The following is a 24,238-nucleotide window of genomic DNA, read 5'->3' as shown; positions in this document are numbered from 1 at the left end:
TGAGGAAGACTTCGAATTTTCGCACAGAGAGAAAGTGTTTGTATTCAAACCCTTCCGCTTCCCTCCTGTAGGAACCTACGCACGGGTTTCTGTGTGCTTCCCGGCATTTCACTATATCCCTACGCTCGCTAGTTTCTTCGTAGTCCTCCTCATGTCCGGAATCACATCCCTCGCTACTGTCTTGTGCGCCTTTGCGCACGAGGACTCCCTTTTCGGCTCCGCACGCTAGAAAATTCTCCACGTGAGCCACGCGTTCACATACCTCGTTTGTAGCATCGCGTTGTCGCCTGTTGACATCGCATTGGCCTTTCTGAAATCTTCTTAATAATTTGATTTCTTCATTATCTATTGCATTCAGCAACGAAGCGTTCTCGTTTCTCTCCGATATTTTAATATCTGCAACCTTCTCCGCGAGTTTTTCTAACTCGTGCTCTAGTTCTTGCATCTACCCTTTTCTGAGTTGCTTCGACGTCTTTTATACGCTTGATCACCTTTTTCTTTTCGCTGTTACATCTTTCTGTTAATGTTTGGAGCCCCTTTTCTAATTTTTCTCCACTTGTTCCATTTCGAACTGAACTCTTTTCTATTTTTTCTCGACAGCGCTTAATCTACTACCTACTACTTCAAATTTTTCGTTGACCTCGTTTACAACGTCCTTTCGAACCTCTTCAAGTAGCGTCTTATTCTCTTCAAATCTCGCACTTACTCCGGTCATAATGCCCTCAAGTTTTGAGTTTAATTCAGTGTCTACTCCACACATAAAGTCCTCGAGTTTTGAGTTTAATTTCGTATTACTTTCTTCCTGTTTCGCCATACTGTCTTACATCACTCTCACCAATTCGGCCACCCACATGTTATTCGGGTCTGTGTTAGCCGACGTGCTTTGTGTGCTCGCTATTGTCTCGGTTTCGTCCGCGCTCGCGCTTGGGTCCGAAATCCCGCTATCAGTCGGGGAGATAGCCTGCACATTTTCTAAGTTCAGCATTGCCGCAGCGCAACTGAAATCGGGGATATTCCCGTTGATTGTCTCAGCCGCGCCTGTCTCCTCTCTCAACGTGGCTACCTGATTAATGGTAACTTCCTCTGCGCCTGACCTATTCATTCTCACACCGCTCCTCGAGCGACCACGTGTCTCCATTTTTGGATACTGGGATCACATTTTCGCACGAAGTACGTAATTAATAGAGCTTCGCTGATGGAAAAAACATATTTCCTATCTTGACGACGCGAATCCCGACGGATTATTTTTCGTAGCCTAGCGCAAGCTATAATTACACGCAACCTAGAACAGTCGTCACACGCAGCCTAGCACATTTATTTTGTCACACGCAATGTATTTTAACATTCCCCAAAATACATGAGTATAACACGCAAAGAAAATTGCCCCCAAAATCACACAAATAAAGCCACAAGGCAAGGCGGTATATGCAACGCAGTATTTGCAAAGCTGATTATTCACAAACTGGAATTGTAACACCTGTGGAAGTGTAATCATTCATTAGTACATCCTAGCAATCTCACAGCATCACAACAGAGTTCCTAATATGGACGAGATCCTATGCTAAAGGGTTACCATTATGCATGATACTTGCTTTCCGCAAAGCCTTGGCAGGCATCCTCAATTTGAAAATGGCACCTCTGGAAATTTAATGAAAGACGCCTACGACCATTTGCAAGAGCAAATATCACTACACAATATTTCTGATTATTGGTTAACTTTAAGTTGAAAGTTTGAATAACTTAATTGAAATGGTAACGGAAATATGGCGTTGCTGAGAGAAACCAAGTTAAGAATTTTATATCACAACAACAATTATTTAATAAAAATCAGGAAAAATACTCCTTGATCACTCACTTTACTCAGTAGTACGATTATATGGAATGCTGGCCCATCATCAGTAATACAAAATAGAAGCAGCAATCTTATCCAACCTGGCTATCTCTCCTAACTAAAATGACTACAGGAGCCATCACGCAGAGCGTCTATACTCTCCAGGGTCTCAGCATGGAATGCCTAACCGTCTCCCCTCGTCCGAGGTCGAGACACGGTGGCCGGAAGGACTCAGAGGGTCTGCACAGCGGCTATTTGCCAACCTAACGGGGCCTGCTAACGCGCGGGGACCTTATGTCTCTCTGATCCAGTGCAGTCGCACTCTGCTTAATACAATGGTTGGCTAAACTGCATCCCCACATTCACAGAACCCACAGCAGACAGCCCACGCATACGTCAGCAGACGACCCTCATTCACACTTGCAGACTATACTAAGAGTGATAATGGAACATCATTTCGAATAATAAATCTTCTATTGCTGTTGCCCGAGTGTCGGAAGGGCACCCAGGTATGTTCTGAGTATAAAACTATGTCAAGCCATGTAGCGGAGCCGTTACACACTGTGTCCAGGTGGCGCAGTGGTTAACGCAGCTGCCTACGTGGACACACTGCCGAAGGCTGCGTGCAATTCCAAACGTACCAGGTTCTTAACGGTGTACGACAGATCACCATCGATCTCCGTTGCCACATGCCGTCTTATCTGCAAATCAACGGGTGCCGCGCTGTCGTTATATACGACGGCGAATGCAAGACCCGTTCCGGGCGCGGCAAAGAAGGCCATCTCATGTCACGGTGTCTTTAGCGGCGCATCAGCCAATTACCGGCTCCTACCGTGGCGTCTCCGACTGTGACGATTTTACCGATCACCTACGCATCGGCGGTCTCTCCTCCTCCCATTGACAGTCGTCAGTCGGACCACGTAGCAGTGCCCCTTCGAGCTGCCACTGATAACGCAGGGGTCGAACGTCACGCTGACAACCTGGCGCGACTCCGGCGCCACTACCACCAGCGACGACTACAGATCCCCTCCCGGCCGATGACACGGATGTCACGTCGCTTATCGTCCCCGCGACGGCGGTCCTCCCGGATCGTCCTACGACGCAGAGGGACGGACAACGCTCGAAGGTTCGAGAGAAGGCATCGTACGAGACAACTCACCTCCCCCCAGAGGCTGCAGAGGCCGCGGAGAATGACGACGCGACGCCGCACTCAGCTCCGCTGGCTCACCCAGGTGCACCTGAACCGATGGACTGCTACCGATACGTCCCCCACTCCTACGGACGTGGTGGATCAGATGAAAGCCACAATAACAGCACCCTCGGTGGCGTGGAGTGACTACGTCGACGGTGATCCGAACCACTCGATGGTGACGGAGTCACCCCAGACGAACACCCAGTTACGCCGACGCCAGCGCCGTCAGGTGACGTACCGCACCACTCGCCGGTGCCTCGCCCCTCTCTCATTGACTTCCCATACCGAAAAACGGCGATCAGCAATCCGGTAGCTGATGTCACATACCTTCCGTCCGCCATAGGCGTGGCGATCACCGTCATGGGGACGCGTAGTTTCAACGTTTACGGTCCGTCAGGCTCCACCTGCAGAGACGACAGAACACACTTCTACTCAGAATTTCGTGGAAGCTATGAGCATTACTCGCTGAGGTGTGATTTTATTTGGATCAAATGCCCCACTACAACATCTTTCAAGAACTGTGCCTTGTAGTCCGCGATCTGTTACTCCGTGAGACTGCGGCACGGCGACGCACCTGGAAACACTTACCAGACAGGTCACTCCGAGAGTATTTATGTCTCTCGGCAACTAATATGTGCACTCCAAGATGTAGAAGATCCTTGGCCGTTGGCCTTTACGCACCACTGTGCCTACATCTGCAATATTCTCCTCCCACAACAAGTGGTCTGGCGCAGTCCTGCACTGTGGAAATTAAACGTCTCCCAACTCTGCGATCCCGAATGTCTTCAACGCGTTACCGAGACACGAGCCACCTGTGAACGTCGCTTGCCTAAGTGCTGCACAACCTTAACTTGGTGGCTGCACTGTGACAAACCTGCAATTGACATACCTCGATTCAGTACGGCATAGAAACAGCTGTCTGACGCCGAGACACTACCGACTATTTCTACGACGTTCTACGCGACCTGGACGCCCAGCCGCCAACCCCTGAAACCCAGAGGTAACGCAGCAGAATTAAGGCACAAGTCGTGACTTTGACACGCCGTAGACTGCAGGGGGCGGTGGTGAGGACCAGGAACGCCCCATCGTGCACCTTACAGCGTCCGATGGGAAACAACGACGACAACTAATCAGCGAGGTCTATACCTCTCGCGCCCTGGGCGTAATTGTCAGGTCGAAATCGTCAATGCCTAGTAGACTACTGCCGCCGCACAATGTACCAGAGGGAGCCTACCAATAACCGTGCTGAGTAGGTTGTGTTACCATACGTCACACTCGCCCTCGCCAGCGACGAGACAGGCAAGCTGACGGAGCCGATTACTGTGACGAGGTCAACGATGCAATCGTCAAAGGTGCTTTCAGTAAATCACGTGGCGTTAACGGATTGCCGACAGAAATTCTTCGCGCCTTCCTTGCGCGGACTGCGTCGCGGTGGACGACAATGTTTCACGAACTGTTGACGACGGACAACGCCGTACCCCTAGCCTTTGTCTCGTGAATTGTTGTATCAATCCACGAACCGACATCAGGAGCGACAACAGCACATTACCGTCCCATAACTCTGCTTAACGCAGACTATAAAATTTTTACACGATTCATGGCTTCGCCTTGTCGCAAGATCACCAGAGCAGACCAACTCCCGGTGGCTCAGTTAATATAAAAACGGCCACAGTGGAATGTCGCGATTTAATTGCGCTGGCAGCGGCGTGCAGACTCCGGCCCCAGGTGGTTGCCATTGTTTTTGATAGCGCATTCGACAAGGTGCGGCACCGTTTCCTATTCCCTGCAATGGGCCAAATGGATTTTCTGACCCCCTTTATTGCTATCATCCGGCACCTGTAAGCAGCGACGAATCCCTGATTCAGGCGGGGCCAGTCGACATACGTCGCTCCAGATCCAGATCCGCTCGAGATTGTACTCGAGTTGATATCAATTTTCAGTTTTTTACAGTTGCTCCCTCACTTTATTAAAAAAGACTTTTGCACGCTTGTTCGAGTGTAGTGTCTAATGTTGGTTCCGCCGGAAGGGCGACTTTTATGGTGCATTTATGATTGTACGAATGAAGATATTTTGTTTATACTGCTTCATATCAAACTGCCGATCCCTGTTCGATTCTTGGTACAGGTTTCTTTTTATTCGATATTTTCTTTAATTGCCACACTATTCTATGCTATATCCCTGGAGCCACTCATCGGGAGCCTGACGACACACCTTTCTGGTCTCACTTTGTGAGAGCACACTTTTCTTTGTCATGCGTATGCAAACGACCTCCTCCTCTTAGTCTACTCGCGGACCAAAACACAGATTGTACTCGAGTTAATATCATCTTTCAGTATTTTACCGTTGCTCCCTCACTTTTTTAATAAAGACTATTGCACGCTTGTTCGAGTGTAGTGTCTAATGTTGGTCCCGCCGGAAAAGTTAACTTTTATGGTGCATTTACGATTGTACGAATGAAGATTTTTGTTTATACTGCTTTCTATCAAACTGCCGATCCGTGTTCGATTCTTGGTTCAAAAATGGTTCAAATGGCTCTGAGCACTATGGGACTCAACATCTTAGGTCATAAGTCCCCTAGAACTTAGAACTACTTAAACCTAACTAACCTAAGGACATCACACACACCCATGCCCGAGGCAGGATTCGAACCTGCGACCGTAGCAGTCCCGCGGTTCCGGACTGCAGCGCCAGAACCGCTAGACCACCGCGGCCGGCGATTCTTGGTAGAGGTTTATTTTTATTCGATATTTTCTTTAGTGTACCTTATAATACTCTGATAATGCCAATAAAGTTTGTTCCTTTTTTTTAAAGTGAAACATTGGAAGCTGTGATTAATAAAGAAATCAGGAGATCCTGCCTTCCAATCCCGGTCGGCACACATTTTCACACTTCGCCGCTGATTCCGCATAAACTTACGATGCAGCTTACATGAGTAGGTTCTTTCCTTCCCTTTCTTCCTCCTTCCCCCAACCTCCTCCCCTCCACCATTCATTTACATAAAGAGGCAATATTGTGCTAAAAGAGGTACCTGTACTTATTTAATATAAAAATGGCACTGCTAGTATTACACGAGACGTCTCTGGCAGTAATCCGGAATGCAACGAGGTGTGGGCTGTGGTGACAGATTACAACTGCGAGGTGGATAGGCCTCTAACGCTGATTGTTTCCCCCGCAAAAGGATCTTTCAATGGAGGTATCCAAGCATAGTGCACAGCTTCTATCAAGAAGAACCTCTTTACTACACACAGCTCTGATCTGCTGCGACATTGACACATAAAACAGTAAAGAGAGCCCTCTAAGACCTCCCAGTTCGGCAACACCCTCGGTGCCATCGACGCACCATTGTTGGGCATGTTAGAAATGTCCCTGTCCAGAGTCAGCCATTCATTGAATCTTAGGCGCCCGCGTGACAGACATCGCTGACTACAGTCCTTAGACATTGCGTACGGTCAACAGGCACTCGTTCAGCTACGTAGTACCACTCAGCTGAGGTGTGTGGAAATGGTTGTCCATCACACAACCGCCTGGAAATCAGTAAATGGCTGTCTCTGTACATTTTTAAAGTGCCAAAAATCATCTGCATGTGACATTAACGATGTTGGCGAACTCAGGGCTCTTAGAGGTGCCCTTTGCCGTTTCAGTCACTCGTGTGCCAGTGTTACACCCCTCCGTGATCACGCCACAGGAGGGTACAAAACAGGATGGCTGAAAAAGCGTAAACAATCTTTGCTGCTTCGGATCGCGTTCAGATTTCGTCGAATGGTTTTCAATGGTCCCTACTGGTTCTATCCTGTATACGGGAGGAGGGGAGGGGAGGAAGAGCATGGTCAAAGGTTGTCAAAATGTCGTCATATTGCGAAATGTGTGGGAATCAGTGCCGAAAGCAAAGAGGTAGTTTCACTGACACGCTTTATAGCACACTCCGAGGTGTGCCTTGAGAGGGCAACCCATGTACTGGCAAAACGAAGTTCATTTATCCTACACGTTTAAATATTTCTAACGCTTCTTAATTGACAATAGCTGTTAAATAAGCTAAGTTTAGTGTGTGTTTATTTTTCTTTCTTGACAATGTTCTTTTAACTAAGAAATTTTACATTGTTGGTTCGATTCCCGGCGGGGTCAGGGATTTTCTCTGCCTCGTGATAGCTGGGTGTTGTGTGCTGTCCTTAGGTTAGTTCGGTTTAAGTAGTTCTAAGTTCTAGGGGACTTATGACCACAGCAGTTGAGTCCCATAGTGCTCAGAGCCATTTGAACCATTTTTACATTGTTGTTCGATCTATAACCCATTGGTTAGTAATGACATCATTCCGTCAGACGTGGGCGAAGCCTCCATTATATATAGTAAGACGTGCACTAGTTTACTCCAGTAGTGATTCTCCAGCAGGAGGAGGTTCTTACTCATTGGTAATTCATCATTTTATAGCTTTATAACTTTATGTATTTTCCTTAATGTCTGCAACCCTCTAATTAAAGCTTTGTATACGACTTGTAGGTCTGAAGATGACCACAGTAGTGGTCGAAACCGGTCACCGTAATAAATAAATTGTGATCAAGACTGTTTTTGATAGTAAATATTTGTAACACATCGATCACTGCTCTCTGCCATAACGTATTCAAAAGTAAATCTAATCACTCCGAACTTTGAAAACATCTCAGATAATTTTATTTACCCATTATCAAAGTATTAATTTTAGAAAAATTTCTGTACAGATGTATACCAGACGATGCAATTTAAAAGTTGCGAAACCAGTTGTGTAAGTCTCTAATCAACTTTAACAAATACATCTATTGCGACCTATTGGACTTTTCATTCCGTTTCTGTTTTAAATGTTTTAACATATGTATGTAAACACCTTGTGATACTGTATGGATTGACTAACAATTATGTATAATTGCTTTAGCTGTGGCTGACATATTCACATTTTCCCGTTGGTACTCTAATGTTCTACACTGTAGTGCTCTTCCCCGTGTGTAGAAGCTGGGACAAGATTTTCGTTTCATCAAACATTATTCTGCGTTTATTTGTGAGGAGTAGTTCAGAAATGGTTGGCTTTTCAAGTTCTCGATTCGAGGTACCCTAGCGTCGAGACTTGCCTTAACCGATCGCAGGAGCTCCTTTATCTTCTTCGGTGGTCGCAAAATAGGTGTTATGTCTGGCCTTCCGAGAACAATTCCTATTTTTCTAGATATAGCAACGCGGACATGGAGAAGCACAATGGGTGGGTCATCGCGTGATTGCTCAACATTTTAGAGTTTTAGTGTTTTGTAGATCACTAACTTTACAATCTCGAACTGCACAGCCAATCTTTCCTGCATACAGTTCACAATAAAAGAGAAGTAGGGCCCACATGAAGACCTTAAGCCAAGTAATCTGGACTCTGTAGGACCGTTTTGTTGTGATTGCAGGCTTTTCAACTGGTGTGGGGGTGCGCCAGTGCCCACGCCTGCGACGCTACCACCGCCGCCACCGCCGCCGCCGCCGCCTCCGCCACCCCCGCCGCCCACGCATGGCTTTCCGCCGCTGCTGCACCCGGCACACTTCGGCGCCGCCCAACACGGCTCTGCGCAGATCACCTTCTAGCAGCCTCTTCACACTCTTTTTTACGTATCACTGTAGAATTAGAAATAAATTCGTGTACCAGCGAGAGACAGATTTTGTAAATAATTACCCACTCCTTGTCTGTGGCAGATGCTTCATCTTCAGTAGTAGTGAAACCTTAAAGGACCTTCGCAACTGCTACTTCCCATGCAGCAGGATTAAAATGAATGAGTCAAATTTACTGAGAAAATTAGTGTTTTTATCAACAATGTAAGGTACTTGAGGTCTTTACTAACAGAAAACTGCGACTAAATCTGTGGTCGAAATCGTTGATTATAGTAATGCAGTGTTTGCTAATTATATTTACTTGTTTCATTCAAATCCCGTTTGAAAAAATACTGTTTTATAAGGGGAGATCAAAAAGTTTCCGTTCGAAGGCCGTACAGTCCAGAATAGATATGTCAAGCAGGCAAAATTCCAGCGAACAATGACACAATCATCCAACGCACCAAGTTGAAGATACCCGGTTGGTAAAACACCGTCCTTGCTGCGTGAAGAAGTCTGTAAATGCCTGCTGCACGTCCCCGACCGACAGGAATCGTCGACCCTTCAAGGAAAGACTATAGAGCTTGTGTTTGAGTATATCCCACTTCAGTTGCCGTAATTTCTGCGTTAGGACATTTGCGATATCGGGACGTACGTTATGATGAAGCAGCAGCACCCCATGTCGCCGTTTTCCCAGACGTTTCGCCTTAAATGCACGTCGTAATTTCTCCAGCGTCACACAGTAACGTCCCCAAGTGATGGAGACACCAGGTACATTGAAATAAATAATGGGTAAAACAGGGTCCCAAATGGACAGGCTTCTTGTGTAGAATTGCGAGCTGCACGGAACTTGGTGTACCACTCTTCAACGGTGATTTCCAGCAGACATGTTGGCCCGTACACAGTCTTCATTCTCCGATAGATGCCTACCTTGGTTTGTTCTTTGGCAGCCGAGAAAAGAATAAAAGCACGTTGGTCCTGTTTGGAGGCATATGGTAATAACGTCGCCGCAGTTCACGTTTCCGCATTTACACGCGCGTAGGAAACACACTAATGCCAAAATAATCCCTTATCTACATGTCGGTGCTTACATGCAATCAATGTAGTCGCGCTACGTTGGATATCCGTTGCAACAACGCCCTCAAAAGGAAACATTTGGATCGTCCCTTGTAAACTGCATCCTGAAATTGTTTGAATTCCAGTATAGATATTGCGTACAGGCATATGAAATACTGAGGCTTATAGGGACATTCATCGCACTTCATAAGGAGAATATAAGGCACAGTTTATGACATAAGACCTAACAATATCAGTATGAGTGTACTGTTACGGGGGTTGGATAAAAATATGGAAACAAAGAAGCACAGCACAGTGCCTAATACCGTGTAGGGAACCCGTTGGTGCTCAAAACATCTTCCACTTATCTACTTTATTTACGAAACATATGGAGAACGATACCCTATTTTGGAATTCATTTCCGTATAGCTGTTGGTGTAGGCGCGGAGTCCGGAACCGTGCGACTGCTACGGTCGCAGGTTCGAATCCTGCCTCGGGCATGGATGTGTGTGATGTCCTTAGGTTAGTTAGGTTTAAGTAGTTCTAAGTTCTAGGGGACTGATGACCACAGCAGTTGAGTCCCATAGTGCTCAGAGCCATTTGAACCATTTTTTTGTTGGTGTAGGTGCAGCTTAAATGGGTGCCATTTTTTCCTCCAGAATCCTTTGTACCGAAGACCTTGATACCCCCAGGTCCGCTGTAGCTCTTCTTTGTCCTAATTAAGATGAGAAATAGATATTATTCGGCGAGATCTAATGACTTTAATAATCTACATCTACATCTACATCTATACTCCGCGAGCCACCTTACGGTGTGTGGCGGAGGGTACTTATTGTACCACTATCTGATCCCCCCTTCCCTGTTCCATTCACGAATTGTGCGTGGGAAGAACGACTGCTTGTAAGTCTCCGTATTTGCTCTAATTTCTCGGATCTTTTCGTTGTGATCATTACGCGAGATATATGTGGGCGGTAGTAATATGTTGCCCATCTCTTCCCGGAATGTGCTCTCTCGTAATTTCGATAATAAACCTCTCCGTATTGCGTAACGCCTTTCTTGAAGTGTCCGCCACTGGAGCTTGTTCAGCATCTCCGTAACGCTCTCGCGCTGACTAAATGTCCCCATGACGAATCGCGCTGCTTTTCGCTGGATCATGTCTATCTCTTCTATTAATCCAACCTGGTAAGGGTCCCATACTGATGAGCAATACTCAAGAATCGGACGAACAAGCGTTTTGTAAGCTACTTCTTTCGTCGATGAGTCACATTTTCTTAGAATTCTTCCTATGAATCTCAACCTGGCGCCTGCTTTTCCCACTATTTGTTTTATGTGATCATTCCACTTCAGATCGCTCCGGATAGTAACTCCTAAGTATTTTACGGTCGTTACCGCTTCCAATGATTTACCACCTATGGCATAATCGTACTGGAATGGATTTCTGCCCCTATGTATGCGCATTATATTACATTTATCTACGTTTAGGGAAAGCTGCCAGCTGTCGCACCATTCATTAATCCTCTGCAGGTCTTCCTGGAGTACGTACGAGTCTTCTGATGTTGCTACTTTCTTGTAGACAAACGTGTCATCTGCAAATAGCCTCACGGAGCTACCGATGTTGTCAACTAAGTCATTATGTATATTGTAAACAATAAAGGTCCTATCACGCTTCCTTGCGGTACTCCCGAAATTACCTCTACATCTGCAGATTTTGAACCGTTAAGAATGACATGTTGTGTTCTTTCTTCTAGGAAATCCTGAATCTAATCACAAACCTGGTCCGATATTCCGTAAGCTCGTATTTTTTTCACTAAACGTAAGTGCGGAACCGTATCAAATGCCTTCCTGAAGTCCAGGAAAACGGCATCAATCTGCTCGCCAGTGTCTACGGCACTGTGAATTTCTTGGACAAATAGGGCGAGCTGAGTTTCACATGATCTCTGTTTGCGGAATCCATGTTGGTTATGATGGAGATTTGTATTATCTAAGAACGTCATAATACGAGAACATAAAACATGTTCCATTATTCTACAACAGATTGACGTAAGCGAAATAGGCCTATAATTATTCGCATCTGATTTATGACCTTTCTTGAAAATGGGAACGACCTGCGCTTTCTTCCAGTCGCTAGGTACTTTACGTTCTTCCAGAGATCTACGATAAATTGCTGATAGAAAGGGGGCAAGTTCTTTAGCATAATCACTGTAGAATCTTACGGGTATCTCGTCTGGTCCGGATGCTTTTCCGCTACTAAGTGATAGCAGTTGTTTTTCAATTCCGATATCGTTTATTTCAATATTTTCCATTTTGGCGTCCGTGCGACGGCTGAAGTCAGGGACCGTGTTACGATTTTCCGCAGTGAAACAGTTTCGGAACACTGAATTCAGTATTTCTGCCTTTCTTCGGTCGTCCTCTGTTTCGGTGCCATCGTGGTCAACGAGTGACTGAATAGGGGATTTAGATCCGCTTACCGATTTTACATATGACCAAATCTTTTTAGGGTTCTTGTTTAGATTGTTTGCCAATGTTTTATGTTCGAATTCGTTGAATGCTTCTCTCATTGCTATCTTTACGCTCTTTTTCGCTTCGTTCAGCTTTTCCTTATCAGCTATGATTCGACTACTCTTAAACCTATGATGAAGCTTTCTTTGTTTCCGTAGTACCTTTCGTACATGATTGTTATACCACGGTGGATCTTTCCCCTCGCTTTGGACCTTAGTCGGTACGAACTTATCTAAGGCGTACTGGACGATGTTTCTGAATTTTTTCCATTTTTGTTCCACATCCTCTTCCTCAGAAATGAACGTTTGATGGTGGTCACTCAGATATTCTGCGATTTGTGCCCTATCACTCTTGTTAAGCAAATATATTTTCCTTCCTTTCTTGGCATTTCTTATTACACTTGTAGTCATTGATGCAACCACTGACTTATGATCACTGATACCCTCTTCTACATTCACGGAGTCGAAAAGTTCCGGTCTATTTGTTGCTATGAGGTCTAAAACGTTAGCTTCACGAGTTGGTTCTCTAACTATCTGCTCGAAGTAATTCTCGGACAAGGCAGTCAGGATAATGTCACAAGAGTCTCTGTCCCTGGCTCCAGTTCTGATTGTGTGACTATCCCATTCTATACCTGGTAGATTGAAGTCTCCCCCTATTACAATAGTATGATCACGAAACTTCTTCACGACGTTCTGCAGGTTCTCTCTGAGGCGCTCAACTACTACGGTTGCTGATGCAGGTGGTCTATAGAAGCATCCGACTATCATATCTGACCCACCTTTGATACTTAACTTAACCCAGATTATTTCACATTCGCATTCGCTAATAACTTCACTGGATATTATTGAATTCTTTACTGCTATAAGTACTCCTCCACCATTGGCGTTTATCCTATCCTTGCGGTATATATTCCATTCTGTGTCTAGGATTTCGTTACTGTTCACTTCCGGTTTTAACCAACTTTCCGTTCCTAATACTATATGCGCACTATTTCCTTCAATAAGCGATACTAATTCAGGAACCTTGCCCTGAATACTCCTGCAGTTTACCAATATTACGTTAACTTTTCCTGTTTTTGGTCTCTGAGGACGGACGTTCTTTATCAACGATGCTGATGTTCTCTCTGGTAAGCCGTCAGGTATTTTATCGTTTCGCCCAAGGGGGGGGGGGGTCCCTCTAACCTAAAAAACCCCCGTGTGCACGCCACACGTACTCTGATACCCTATAATAATAATAATCATAATGTTGGCCATAACAGTATTATTATTTTTATTATTATTACAGGTATAAATAATAGCGCAAACTAAATGCATTAGAACGATAACACTTTCGTTGATTCTACATTGTAAGTACGCGTTATTTTCATTTAAGCTACGCTTACCGTGCGTGGGATGTTCTCAAAATACTCAATAACGCTCCGGGCAACATCGTGTGGGTCGCGGATTTGTCTTTCCACGACACGTTGTACCCAGAAAGCTCGGACGGTTCTTAAATCCATCCCTGTACGTCTAAAACATGCGCAGATGGTAGACGTCATGTTGGAAAACGTTATGAACAGCCTTCTGGCCTCAGCTGCATTGTGGTGCGTCTCGCCATAGATAAGTAAAATATGGGTGTAGTCTTTGCTGGACCACATTGCAGCTGTTACCTGTTTGACTGTAAGACCTGACTCGAACTTCAAACAGACAGCCACGCGTCCTTATCAGAGCGGAACCAGGAGGAAAACTCAGCAGATTGCGGCTCAGCTTGGTGAAGGTTCGCTTGAACGTGCACTTCCCCTTTGGATAGCGGACAGCATTGACGAGGTAACACTTCTTACACTAACCAACGTATGCGGGAAACATGAAACTACAGAGGATGGCATGCGTGGCCCACCTGCTATAGGATCACTCAAATCGCTAGTATTCACTTGAAACAGCTAATACACTGAAACAAAGAAATCCGCTTCTTTAAAAGTCACATAAGAAAATATCTGCAGGGACTGTAACCATCCTTTGTTTTGTGATGTTCAACAATAGCCGTGGATTCAAAAAGATTATAAGAATTATTTCGGCGCAAAAAATAAACTCTTCTAAAATTACTCGTTCGAACAAATTTCAGTATATATCTGCCATCAACTTCAAGACTTTATTTACATTATGTAACTAAAACTGTTAAATAATGGCAGTAATGGTTGAAAATGAGGGCTACACTTCTTTGCCTTGATCACTAAGTTGCTTGGTTTGTAGAACAATTACTGAATTTGGTTGTGTAATGTGTCATCTTCAATAATGTGCTACTTTTCAGAAGCCGTCGAAACTTTCGAAACTCATTTCATCTGTGTGCGTTGTTCGAAACTCTATGTAAGTACTTTTTTTTTACATTGATGAGCCAAAAGATTATGACAACCTGCTTAATAGCCTGTTTTCTCGTCTCCGGAACGGAATACATCACTGATTCTGCGAATCGGGGATCCGACAGTTTGTCCGTATGTATGTGGAGACATGTGGCATTAGATGTCTAGGCACATGCCATGTAAGTCGCGTAAATAACGCACCGCTGATTTGCGTGCGCGGTGATGGCACCCGATAGCGACCCAGCTGGGTTCCATACGATCTACATTAGCCGAATTTGGTCGCCGAGAATCAACGTGAGTTCAGTACAGTGCTCCTCGAACCACTGTAGCACGGTTCTGCCTCCGAGGCACGGACAATTATACTGCTGAAAGATGACATCGCCGCCGGGGGAGACATCAAGTATGGAAGAATGCAAGTGGTTCGCAGCTGTCAACGTGTTTTCGATTACTACCACAGGTCCCACGCCGGAGAATGTATCCCGTAGCATAATACTACTACCAACAGCCTGCGTTCGTGGCGCTCAGTACGTTTCGAGCCGCCGTTCACCTAGATCACGGCGTTTGTGGAGACGACCATCGACCTAGTGTAGCAAAAATGTGATTCCCTTGAAAAGCCGACACATTTACATTGATCGACGATCGAATCCCTATGATCCCGTGTCCATTGCAATCGTAACTGACGATGTCGATGGGTGAACATGTGGGCACGTAGGGTAGGTCTGCTGCGGAGCTCCATGTTCCGCAGTGTACGATGAACGGTGTGCTCCGAAAAACTTGTACGTGCACCAGCATTGTTCTCTTTTGGTACAAGGTACCACAAACCACCATTTATCCTACTTTACAGAGCAGACAAGCCTGCGAACCCCACGCTCTGTGAACAGTCGTGGACGTCCAACCATTTAGCGCGTAGTGGTAGTTTGTGTCCTGTTTGTTTCCGTAGATGCTCACGACAGTAGCACGTGAACATTCTACCAGCTTCGCCGTTTTCGAGATTCTCGTTCACAGGCTCTTCGTAATAATTATCTTCCCTTTGTTAAAGTCGCTTATCTCAATGGATTTCCCGATTTGCAGCTAATATCTTCGCTAGGGTGATCCCCTGTCCATGCCTGCTCCGCTTACATACTTTGGTTACAGCGTCACGTGTCCTCGACGCCACCAGGCGGTATCCAACGTCACAGTGGGCAGTCGTCATAATGCTTTGACTTATCGGTGTATATTATTCTACTCATGCACAGTTCGCTACAACAACAAGAATAGATGGAGTGAATCCTGCCAGAAGATTAAATCTACGGATTGCAAACTTTCGTAATATTAGGCAAATATTGTGTCTACTTCCCTTTACGTCAACTAAATAAACGCTTATGTTTCAAGGCACACGTCTTCCCTCATTTAATACAAAACATCCAAGTATTTGAGCATCACAATTTGCGAGACGATTAGTTACAGGATTTGTACTGCTGTTGTGTAATGTGTATGCGTCTGTTTATAAAATCTTACCACTTTCAGTCCTACTTCCCCTAGAGCTGGGCCCCAACTGTACAAAGGAAACCGGATTAAATGGGCCTTTACTGTGAATCATGGGCCTTTAGTGTGAATCCAGTTAACTATGTTCTATACATTTTTAATTTAAGACCACATTTAGTTGTGCTTCACTCTGATTAGATGTTCAATGGCTTAATAAAGAAACCATCTATTCCACGGATTACTCGAAATTCCTATATGCATCCCTGTATATTATCACCTTTACTATTAACTTACCATCAGTTTATGTTTGTATATCATAAACTTTCAGATGCTGATACGTACGAACTGTATAAGTGATTTCACATTTGTTTGTATTTTTTACCAATGTAAGTGGGAATGCCTCCTTTCGCTACTATCTGACGTATAGTTATTTGATGCTAACTGTATCCTACCACATTCAAAATGTCTGTTCCATTAGTTAGACGACATTCAGTAAAGATATCAATGTCTGCATGACTAGTATCGTTAATTTGGTCTAAATAAACATAATTATTTATTTTCTCTGAGAACATCAGAATCATCGTGTCCTTTCGTACATACATGCGGCGAACCAAAAGTTCCTAAATCTTATTTTAGACCATCTTATATTAAGGCACAGAATATTTTTCGATATGATTATTTTTGTTTCCATGAGTTCGAGGCTCGACCTGTGGTTCGAGTTTACCTAAACAAGGATCTGTCCTCACATCAGTGAGCAGAAGGTTACTCTGATGCAAGGTATTTTTCGCGTTAAACACATTACAAGCAAGCTATCAATTTCCCATTTCTTTCCTTTCGCGTTATAGGCCACCTGGCAATAGTTGTTTGTTATTTCCCTTCGTCCTTCTACATCTAAATCTACATACATACTTCGCAAGCCTGGAAGAGGGTACTATGCACCGCTCCTAGTTATTTCTTTACTTGCTCCACTCACGAACAGAGCTAGGGGAAAACGATTATCTACATGCTTCCATATGACCCCTAATTTCTCGTATCTCATCTTCGTGCCCCTTAAGCGTAAATAACGTTGGCAGCAGTAGAATAGTTCTGCCATCAGCTTCAAATTACGGTTCTTCAAATTTTCTCAATAGCGTTTTCGAAAAGAACGTTGCTTTCCCTCCAGGGATTCCCATTAAAGTTTCCGAACCATCTCCGCAACATTTGCGAGTTGGTATAAACAGCCGGTAACATATCTAGCAGGCCGCCTATGAACAGCTTCGGTGCTTCGTTACTCTGACCTGGTGCGGATCCCAATCACTTGAGCAATATTCGAGAATAGGTCGCACCAGCATGATATATACGTTCTCCTTTAAAGATGAACTAAGTTTCCCGAAATTCTCCCAATACACCAAAGACAACCGTTCACCTTCCCTAGCACATTCGTCACATGCTCGTTCCATTTAATATTGCTTTGCAACGTTATACCTAGATCAGGGGGTCCGCAGCCACCTTTCACCAAATCGTGTAAAATAATGAGTAAAATTATTGAATAAAAATGTGAAAATCAAATACATCACTATTTTTTTCCGTGTGAAAAACATGTGTACTTTTACTTCAGGTCGTATCCCCAAGCAGCCTTTGCGGTTCCTAAGTGAGAACGTATACACAGTTTAGCGCCGGAGAATGCGGCTTCCCTGGTCGACTGTTTAGCAACAATACGGGGGTCGTTTGTGCGCTGGCTCAAGGCGCTAGATGCGCTGAAACCTTTTACGCATGCGCGGAGCGAGCTTTGTCGACCAATCACAGCGCTCGCTGGCACGCATGCGGCCCCAGGCATCATTAAATGTTAAACTTGCCTTGTCAGTGCACTACCTGTTTCATAAGTCGATTTTTCTCTAACATGGATCGGTGGCTGAAGTCAGGATCATTGAAGAAGGGTGCAGCTTCTCCATCGCCTTCACAGCAAGGGAAGTTTCCAGTTGAAATAATGAGGAGGGAGGACGACCAAAGGAAGACTTTATATACATTTGAACATTTTTCTTCGGATTTCACGAAAAACCACACACACACACACACACACACACACACACACACACACACGACTGTTACGAAATATGCATGCTCCTTACGCAACAGTAGCCAAATATTGACACACACACACACACACACACACACACACACACACACATACGACTGTTACGAAATATGCATGCTCCTTACACAACAGTAGCCAAATATTGACACACACACAGTCTGGATACAGTGGGAATTCAAATTGGATCGTTAATTTCAAGTTGCTTTCATTCATCTCTAAACCAAAGACTATTGATACTTCGGGGTGGGGGGGGGGGGGTTGTTGGGAACGTGGCACCTGCATTAAGAAGCTTTCAGTTCCCATGGGCGTCGCTCTGAAATTTGAAGTTACTGTGCTCTTGGCTGACTAGGGGTCCGCCATGGATTTTCGACTGAAGAAGGGGTCCGCCAGTTGAAAAGGTTGGGAAGCCCTGACCTAGATATTTCAACGACGTGACTGTGTCAAGCAGGGCAATATTAACACTGTATTCGAACGTTATGGATCTGCATTTACCTACTTTTTCCTATATTTAAGGTCAGCTGTCATTCATTACATTAACTAGAAATGTTGTCTAAGCCATCTTGTATCCTCCTGTAGTCACTCAACCAGTACACCCCAACATCATCAGTAAACAACCGCAGATTACTGCCACCCTGTCCGCCATATCAGTTGTGTATATAGAAAACAATAACGGTCATAATTCAGTTCCCTGGGTTACTCTTGACGATACACTTGTCTCTCGCCGCCGAGGACAACATACCGAGTTCTATTACGCAAGAAGTTCCTTAAGTTCTATTATTTCTCAATTTCAGGCGTAGGCTCTAAAATAACATGTAGGAGACTGTCAGCTCGCAGTCTCCTACACTAATATGTTCTTCCCAGTGAAACGATCTACCGTTATACTACACAGCTCTCTAAAACTAACATTCCTATGGCAACCAAAACACTCACCAGTCATGCATGCATGTGTGCAACCAATGTGAACACAGCGTCTTATGCTAGATGTAAGTTTTTATATATTTCAGGTCGTATAAAGCTCTCAAATTAAGTACCTTACACATAACATTCATAAAAGACAAGACAAAAATGCAGTTGCACATAAATTTATGAATATTTCACACACGAAGATCGAGGTGTAGATAGAGATTATATGACTTAAAGAATATTTCTAAAAAATAGAACTCGTAAAAAATCTTCAATTGTTCTATTAGTCAGAACAATAAAACGTGACAATACAACTACAAAAAATGTTTAATACTTACGAAAAATGACTTCCTTGCACAAATGAAAATGTAGTACACTCAGAGGTCTTTGTGTTGTCGTAATGGTGAAAACTCTGCTTTAACTATAAATAAAATGTACAAAATAATGCTATTTTTATAACTGCTTTTAATTAAATCATAATCACTCTTCTGTCTTGAGTGAACAGATTCCATCAATCACACACACTCAGAAATATTTTCAATAGTCCATTACCTCCACTTTTCTGTCTATAATGCTTCTGAAATTAATGATCCAGACAAACAGAAAGATAGGTTCATCTCTAGCAAGAAGCCATATGCTTCAATATTTCTGGTATCTCATCTGCAGATTTTTCAGAGCTCATTTAACTTTAGGACTTTGTATCTCACAATTAACAAAAGTGGACTTGTACCACTATTGAAATAAGCCCTTCATACACACATACAGTATAATCGGAATACTGTACCAATGGCATTTAAGAGGTTGTATAATCGGAGAAGTAAACACTAAATTGTTTACTCAACCGAAAGTGGTAGCTACTCAAATTATGAATAACTGCAATAGTTATAACTTAAAAACCTCTTTGCAGTGGTAATGTTTCAACTTCTACTGGTAACTCTTTAATATTTTAAGTGGCGTAAGATTTCTATGTAATTATTGTCTATATGTGTAAATACTAAATATTTTGTTTTCCATAACTTTCTTCTCACGTAACGTGTACTTTAGATATCGTATTCAGTTGCTGAGCAAAACTGTCTGTTGGTTGACTCTGTGGTGCACATGCGAACAGTGTCGTGAATCGAAACTTTAAACTTCATGAAAAGCAAAATCTGAAATAAAGAAAATGAATCTCATTAAATGCCAAAAGAAACTAATTGTGTGCCCAATAAGAACTGTATAACTGAAACGTAGTGCCGAAGTACACTATGAATGGTGCCTAACATGAGGTGCAATGTTTGACTTACAATAGCCACAAAAATAAGTTACTGCTCTACTCGGAATAAATTAACTGTTTTAAATAACCAACACTGAAAAACTAATCTACATGCTAGCAAGACACCTGTCAATCCCTGCGACACACTGTTTGCTCAAGAACACAAGGTTACATCTTCCCTGAAATAAAAGTGACTTACCTCTTGCTCAGCATTCTGTTTTGTGTCTTATGTGCCGACGTTCTCGAAAGGAAATAGAAATTAGCAGATGAAGGAGTTAAAGGAAAAATCTACTCTAATTTTTCGGGTGTGTCAGAAACAAATCGTTCTTGAGAAATTAAACTCTGACTATTGACAAAAACCTGCAAAACATAAGAGGACTCTACAATTACAAAATTCTCTCATTACAAAGTTCAGCCAATTGAGTTATTTGTGACATAATAAAAAACAGAGAGATCAAAATAACTCTACTCATGAAAGTTATTAGATATCTGAGGGACAAAGATTTCCTTCGATTAATAGTGCTGACAAACAAACATGTGTTATAAATGTGTTTTCCTCTCCATAATAAAGTATTCCACATAGCTTCTCCCAGATTTAAAAAAAAAAATTTCACCCTTTGAAAAACTCAACTGCTCGCTACAGAGCCTCAAATAAGAATGACCCAGCGCTGCTCAATTGACTGACTAGCAAGTCAGCCACAGAATTAAGGATTTTATTCACTGCTCATGCAGTGCGCTTATTCATCTTTGTCCCAGAACAGTAAATATGATAGATTTACAATAGCAGATAACATATGAGAACCTTACATTATCCCTGACCCCCAGAAAAAAATTTCGTAGGGATTGTCGTAGGCGTGGTAAGGCAAGGACAATGAAATTTTTAAGAAAATTACAAAGAAGTGAATACAATAAGTTACAACTATAAATATTACTGCATTGATTTCGGTTACAACATGTACAAAATAATGCTCTGAACGGTGTTTTACATATGAAGGCTGTCTTTGCACAGGGAGGAAGAGCACATACAATTTGCCGAGTGCTGTAGATTGTAAGGAAATATTGCATCATTAATAACCATCGAAGATTTGCTTTAATTTCTCATATCATTAATTCTGAGGCTAGTATGTGAATGAAATTAAAGGCAAAATGCTGCATGACTTAGCACCAACGAAGATACTGTTAATGTCTCTTGTCATAAATCCTATGGCTAAGAAATAGAATGCAACTAGCGCAATATTGACACATTTCTTGAAACAATGATAAAGTTGTATCAGAGGCAGACTCTGTAAGGCAACTGACTGCCCATCACTGATAGCACTCTGAGCATTGGTGGTAAATGTATAATCAGATATGAGCAGACTGAGCAAAGTAGCTTCCCATCGACAACTATTACGTCAAGTTGAAGCCTCATAGATATATTCGCACTCAGTAGTTCTATTTCCTTGAAGAGGGTGCAAAATCAGTTAAATCCCTGGCAACTTCAGTGAATTTGTGATTTTTACAATACGTTAAAAAATATGAACTACATTTGCAATATTGTCTCTCAAAGAAATGAACTTTGTCCTAGCAAATATGTGAAATAGTACAAGAGCGTTCCATGAAAATGTTAGATGAAGCTTATGTACAAACCATGAATATTTGTACAATGCAGTAATCAACATGACCAGAAAACACATACATACACAACGAATTGTGCAAAATACAAAAGTCAAGTTTTGACAAGAGGAGCAACTGATAAAAGATCATTATCTTTCAGTAGTGATAAATGGCCATGATAATATAAAAGAAAATCTAATGTGCACAAGATAATACATCTTATGTTACCTAATCACTTAGAAAACGTCTAGTTTCACAGAAATAACAACTACATGCAAAACAGAAACAGCAGTCATAAAAACGCATACATGAAAAACATACACCTAACGTAAGCGGAAGATGTATAGACCAGGAGCAAGGGACAAACAGACAAATGTAACATGCTTCATGTAAAGGAAAAGGAAAGAAGTATTAAGCACACTTCAAAGTTAAAGTCCCAGTCAGTTTGTGTGATGTTTTATCCCAGTGTTCTGTACTACTCTACTGTATTGACCAAACGTCTAACTTTTGTACTGTATGCATACTATATGTTCACTGAAACCTCATACCTTTCTCATAATATATTTTATCTTAGTTTACCCGTCAAAAACAGGATATTCCCATAATAATACTTCTCATGTCAATTCACCCGCAAAAAAGTTAATTTGTCTGAATTTCATTATCACATCATAATAACCACAACATATAGTCATTATTCAACTATCCTGTACTCATTTATATTTCCACATTACAGTCAATATTTTTCTTCAGCCACGGCTTATATGCAATTTTATTTGATCTGCCTACTAACACTTTTTACTACTCCCATTTCTTAGTACTCATTGATTTCATATTTCTAGGCACACCTACTATATTTTCAGCTTACTGTCTTCCTACACCCATATTCATAGTTCTGTTATTTGTCATGACAGTTACCTTGTCTATAACCTCTTATAGTAAATGAAGTACACACAAAGTTTCAGCATAAATGCAATGCAGTAACTAAAGCAAAGTATGTCATCAAAAAATGCAAGATACTAGTGTCATAAAAAAGTCAGTCGTAAATCAGTTACAAAAGTTTGTTGATGTGCCAGTAATTGTGTAATGGATGACTTAACGTAATGCAGTAGTTATGTTAAGCACCAGTCATATTATACAACAACATTCTATACATTTCACAACACTAATCTAAGCTCTAGGAAGAAAATTAATTAATAAATACCAAAATGCAAAAAGGAAAAAACACAGTATGGACAAGTAGCAAATTAATCACTAAAATACTCATTTTAGCACAAAATGCACCCATATTTTGGTTAATGGTCTTCTCATTCATGTTTCCCACCTTTGCCCAGTGTCATAATAAAAATTTATTATTCAACGATACAGTCTATGTGCAACTGTGTCTCATAAATCTCGGATATATGCATAGTTGCCAAATTCGTTTTAATATATTATCTGACCTGAAAACAAAAAGATGTGTAGTTAGTTACAAAAGAAAGTACATACTTCAATAATGCTCTCGTATGTCATACGTTGCAGATCAAAAAACAAATAATCACAAAACATCATAAAGAACATAACGTGTCGGAGATGTGCGACATACAGTTCAGGGTAGTTTTTAAGACTATGATCTCTGGGCAAAATTTAAAAAATAACTATTCCACAAATGGTTTGATATAAGACACGTGATGGAGTTCTTTGCTCCTTTTAGTACATACAGCTTCCACTTCTACTACGTTGTCATGTGCTATTCGATGACTTTTGTAAGATCCATTGTTGTTGTTGTTGTTGTTGTTGTTGTTGTGGTCTTCAGTCCTGAGACTGGTTTGATGCAGCTCTACATGCTACTCTATCCTGTGCAAACTTCTTCATTTCCCAGTACTTACTGCAACCTCCATCCTTCTGAATCTGCTTAGTGTATTCATCTCTTGGTCTCTCTCTACAATTTTGACCCTCCACGCTGCCCTCCAATTCTAAATTGGTGATCCCTTGATGCCTCAGGACATGTCCTACCAACCGGTCACTTCTACTTGTCAAGTTGTGCCACAAACTCCTCTTCTCCGCAATTGTATTCAATACCTCCTCATTACTTATGTGATCTACCAATCTAATCTTCAGCATTCTCCTGTAGCACAACATTTCGAAAGCTTCTATTCTCTTCTTGTCCAAACTATTTATCGTCCACGTTTCACTTCCATACATGGCCACACTCCATACAAATACTTTCAGAAACGACTTCCTGACACTTAAATCTCCATTATACATCAAGAAAACATTATGACATGATGCTTATTTTTATGAGACAGAGGGTGGAGTTCCACAAGCACTTTCTGACCAGTGCATAGCTTTTTGACGTTTACCTTAGCATATTGCGAATTCTTTCTTCGCTCTGCAGCTTTCTTGACGTTGCTTATTGTTGGGCCTATTACCTCTTTGTGGCGTAATTTGTACGAGTTAGGAAATGGTACAAGCT

The 24,238-nt window shown here is 42.6% G+C and overlaps 1 protein-coding gene across 1 annotated transcript in view; it reads left to right on the top strand.

Moving 5' to 3' along the window:
* Positions 1–8,670, top strand: part of LOC126247995 (homeobox protein engrailed-like ceh-16) — a 194,222-nt gene extending 185,552 nt beyond the window's left edge. Inside the window, exon 5 of the mRNA XM_049948576.1 lies at positions 8,430–8,670. Within this exon, the coding sequence (XP_049804533.1) occupies positions 8,430–8,604 (175 nt within the window). The 3' untranslated portion in view covers positions 8,605–8,670. The remainder of the gene's footprint in view (positions 1–8,429) is intronic.
* The last annotated feature ends 15,568 nt before the right edge of the window (positions 8,671–24,238 follow it).

Source organism: Schistocerca nitens, chromosome 3, assembly GCF_023898315.1.
Source record: "Schistocerca nitens isolate TAMUIC-IGC-003100 chromosome 3, iqSchNite1.1, whole genome shotgun sequence".
Taxonomy (NCBI): domain Eukaryota; kingdom Metazoa; phylum Arthropoda; class Insecta; order Orthoptera; family Acrididae; genus Schistocerca; species Schistocerca nitens.
This window is presented reverse-complemented; position numbering and strand designations above follow the sequence as displayed.